We start from the raw sequence: 4653 nt of genomic DNA, 5'->3' as shown, positions 1-4653 counted from the left end.
ATATATATTCAAAACCAAGTACTGACAGATGGTATCCTGTATCTGGTCTCAAGGGTGAGCACATTTACCACTGTTTAAGGAGTTTAGTACAGACTTACTGGAGCAGATTTTTTTGTTCATGTCTTCTAAACATGTATTTCTATAATCCTATGTTCTAATAGTTATAATTTCTTTATTTCTTTAGGTTTTCTGGCATATTTAGCACTTCCAGTGGGATTGGTGTTGTCAGAGCAGGAGCTGTACCACAGCCAGACATCCCAGGACTCTGTCTCCATGGCAGCCAACCCCAGCATCCTCCTTTATTCTCCCAAACCTCCCTCATCAAAAGTGCATCAAGAAGAATCCAGCAGTGGGGAATGGCCACCCAAGGCCTCACAACCCTCAGACATAAATTTTCCCGATGCTGCTCTCCTTCACACAAAACCCATTCGTGACACAGTCACTGTCACCCCACACACTGATAGCCATGTGACTCAACCCCAAGAGCCCAGGTCTGGTATTGTAAACCAAGGCCCCATTCACAAATTTGTCAGACCCCAAGTCCTGAACCCAGTTGGCACTAACCAGACCAGCAGCAGACCTAAATTTTCCGGCACAGTTTTGCCAAATGTGAATGCAGAGTCTGCTGCTAGAGGGGCTCCAAACCCCCTGGCTGGAATGACCAACTCTAAATCAAACAAAGAGGATGCATTCGCTGCAGACCACAGAAAGCTGAGTGTGGGGGAACCCAACGACCGCAGGCAGCAGTATCTTCCACAGCTGCAGCCCTCTTCACTGGCCGCTCGCTCCTCTTCTTCAGCTGATTCTGCACGAGGCCTGAAACTCAGGGAGCAAGTTGTAGGATCCCCAGAGCTGCCTGTGCACCACACCATCGCTTTGAGGGATGCTGGAAATGAGGCTCCCACTGCTCAGTTGCTGGTAGAATCAAAGGAGGGGCCCGTCACGCCAGTTTCCAGTCCATTACAAAATTTTACTTCCACTGCATCCAACTCAGTCCTGTCCACTGAGCCAGGCCTCAAAACGGATAATTCAACAATGAACCACACAGCTGCCACCACCGAGGAGGGTCCGGTTGTTCAAGGTAACACCACAGACAGCCCACTTTTGGGACACCAAGAGGGGAACACAACGGCTCCTGCAGGGCTGCTCCCCAACAGCAGCTCAGCTGACGAGTCGTCTGCTCAGGGGAACAGCTCAGAGACCCTCTCCACAGCCGGCGGGAACCTGCCCAACGTGCAGGTCCCAGCCACGACCAACGACCCCCAGCCAGCTGGGAACAGCTCGTGCTCCTCCGTCAGCTGCTTGCCATCCCAAGGAGACATCTGCTTGAAAAAGATGGACATCGTGTGGATCGTGCTGGCCATCAGTGTGCCTGTGTCCTGCATCTGTAAGTGAAGTTCACAAGAACTCTGTCAAAACAATATTTAAAGACGTAGTCCCAGATTTAAAAACTGTGCTTTATTGCATAAAGTCTGACATATTGTAGGAAGAAATGCAGGATCTGTTGCCGTTTCCTGTTCATACTTGCATTTTTTATTCAGTTTTAATTAAGTTTATACTGAGGCTGCTGGCTCAAGCCCAGGTTGCATCCGGCAGAAAACAATTGTCAAATATTTGTAAGTTTTCTCGCTTTAGTGACCTCTAAGCAAGAAGATGCTGGGAAAAGCAACATCAGTATAATTTAATTACTTCTAATTAACTTACCGGTACTTTTAAAAGTCATGTACCCGGTAGATCATTTGCCATCTCATACCACTGCACGGATGTGACAGTGACCTCTTAAATGACCCTCGCATGCATTTTGACAGCGGACAGAAACCCTTCAGCGTCTTGTCTTCATAACGAGAAGTTTTTACTGAGATGTTGCACCTGAGGCGAAACACAGCTCTGTTCAAAGACACGAGTTCCTTTGTTCTTGATAATCCTCCTTTATAAATTCTGTTTGTAACCTGGGTACGTTTATGGCTGTTTTAGAGTGGATTGTTCTTGTCCTTTTATCAAAACTGTGCCAGCTTCCAGCAGATCAGCTTCAAATTTGAGCTCTAACTCGTATTTTTTGCTCTCGTCCTGTAGCTGTGCTGTTGACCGTGCTCTGCATGAGGAGGAAGAAGAAATCGACGAGTCAGGAGAACAACCTCAGCTACTGGAACAACGCCATCACCATGGACTACTTCAGCAGGCACGCTGTGGAGCTTCCCCGAGAGATTCACACTCTGGAGAGCGAGGTACAAACTACTGACACACCACGACTCTGTCGCCATGCGGCGCTACGCACTCTGAAGTGGCGAGACGTTGGCTTGTTTCAGTATGAGTCAGCAGAATGCTGTTAATGAGTCTGCAAACAACGAGGAGGATCCAGGTCCGTCCTCCTCTGTCAGCAAGCCTGGAGGCCTGCTGAGGCTAACACTAGCACTGACTGCACCGCAATTTATAGATGTCCTTTGAGAAACTATTTTTTTAAATCCTGCAGAAAACAATCATTTAAATATTGAATAATTTCTTAAAGTTCACGTCCAAGTTTTATATTATTTTAATCAGTGTTTGTGTTGAAAGAATATATACAAATTTTATGTTGATTTAACATGATCTTGTGCGTGTTTAGTTTTAAAATCACACACACACACATACCCCCCCCCCACACACACATATATAATATATATATATAATGGTGGGTAAAAATGGTTAATTATTTCTATTCTGCAAAATAATTAAACTGATTTCGCAACAATAAGCTGTCCTGACCTGTCAATCATTGTCTGCTTCCACACTGAAGTATATTTAGTTTGTTTAGCATTAAATGTGTGATAAATAATATCTGGTTTAAGAAAAAAGCTGTAATTGTTTAACAAAGTGAACATATATATTTTTTTAACAGCTGACTTATTTTATTCTATGAAAACAAATCACAAAATGATAACATTTTCAAAACTGATTCATTTTATTGCCCCGGCTCATGGCTAAAACTTAACTCTTCACATATTTGTTCCTCATATTTTTATTCATGCTGTAAAATGTTTGACAAAACGTATGTCAATCCTTTTTAGCTATAGATTTTGTGTTTGTCAAATATTATTGAGCTAATGTTACATTTTACTCTGAATAAATAAAATAGCTCAACCTAAAAATGTTATTTTGATATTATAAAGAAACATTGTTAAATTGCTTGTTTCTGACCACTGAGCAGCATGATGACTGCAGTTAACTAATTAATTGCTAATTAGATATAATTGTTAGCAGATTTCTGTCTTATAACATGGTTTTAGGTCATTTTAAGAATTTAGCTGCTGATAATTTATTTTGAATAACTTGTAAGAATAAGTTTTATACACTTTATTTCCCTTTTCAATTAAATATAACAAATATAGTATGTAATTTTTTCTAACTTCCTTTTTATGTCCATTGAATCTCTCATCTCGATACATTTAAATTTTTAATGCTTTACACCGCCATCTGGTGGAAGCGAGTGAATATGACATGAGCCTGAATTAATTTTAAATCTATTCCTCTGTTTTATTGTCGCTTGTATCATCTGTTTTCTGTTCCTTGCTTCATTTCATATTGTTTTATTTGCTCACTCTGCTTCTCTTTGCTGCCTGTGAGGTTTCAGGGGAGAGACGATGAGGCTGGATCATGTATAGGATGCTCTCGGTGACTCTCAGGTCTGGTCTCTGTAGAGCAGAACCATAATGTCGCTCCCCCGATGGTGTAGGTAAATGACGGAGCTCTGTGGGAGACCCCATCAAAAATCTAAACGAGGGCGATGGTTTGATTAGATTAGACCTCGCTGCTGAAAAACAAATCATTTTGGGGGTTTTCCACACCTCCCTCCTTCCAGCACTTCATTACTGCTGACTCACCACCAGTCACCCCCTCACCTCTGCTGCTGCTTTCTTCTGAGTCATCTCTTCTTTTTGCCCACTTAGAATGATTGTTCCCTTCCTCTTTCTTCTCTTTATCTTTGTCAGATTTTATTTTTCAGCATCTAAAAAGAACCCCATGCACTGTTCCATATTTCCTCCTGCTCCCTTCCTGTCTCCTTTTAGCTTGTAGTTAGACGACTGCAGCTTATCCTAATGTTTAGGTCCGGTGTTTTTCAGACACGTGCACTGATGTCGTTTTCTGTCTTTTGATCTGTGTGTGTCTGCAGGAGCTTGAAACCTGTCTCCCCCCTAACGGAGACTACAGTGGCAGCAGCGTGGTCCTGGTCAATCCGTTCTGCCAGGAGACCCTCTTCATCAACAGAGACAAAGCCTCTGTCATATGAGACAGAACCTCCTCCTCCTCCTCCTCCTCCTCCTCCTCCTCCTCCTCCTCCTCCTGCTGCTGACGTTTTATAAATGTGTGGTAAATACTCAGAGATGCTGACTTTATACTGTGTATAACTAACACAACCTGAAAACCAAGAGCGGCGTAAAAACAGACATTTACAATGAGGATGCACCTGCATATTTTTCTGATGTACATTTTCTACAAAAGGCTTAATTGTGATAAAAGGTTTCTATTGTCTTTATATAAAATAGAGTTTATGTGGGTTTTGTTGCATTACAGTGGCTTAATAGTAATTGCACTGTGGACGTGTGGGCGCCACATGAAATCTGCTTTAGAGAGTGCTATAAACCCTTAAAGCTGTTCTTTGTATTTTTTTTTTTAATC

At 42.4% G+C, this 4653-nt stretch overlaps 1 protein-coding gene across 1 annotated transcript in view; it reads left to right on the top strand.

The window, feature by feature from the left end:
• The window catches only part of tmem108 (transmembrane protein 108), a 28124-nt gene extending 23860 nt beyond the window's left edge, over positions 1 to 4264 (top strand). The window contains exons 5-7 of the mRNA XM_037694450.1: positions 185 to 1387; positions 2074 to 2225; positions 4148 to 4264. Coding sequence (XP_037550378.1) covers positions 185 to 1387; positions 2074 to 2225; positions 4148 to 4264 — 1472 coding nt within the window. The remainder of the gene's footprint in view (positions 1 to 184; positions 1388 to 2073; positions 2226 to 4147) is intronic.
• The last annotated feature ends 389 nt before the right edge of the window (positions 4265 to 4653 follow it).

The sequence above is a fragment of the Nematolebias whitei genome, chromosome 20, assembly GCF_014905685.2.
Source record: "Nematolebias whitei isolate Nwh7 chromosome 20, NemWhi1, whole genome shotgun sequence".
In the NCBI taxonomy this organism is placed as follows: domain Eukaryota; kingdom Metazoa; phylum Chordata; class Actinopteri; order Cyprinodontiformes; family Rivulidae; genus Nematolebias; species Nematolebias whitei.
Note: the sequence above shows the minus strand (reverse complement) of the source record. Positions and strands in the feature narration are given on the sequence as shown.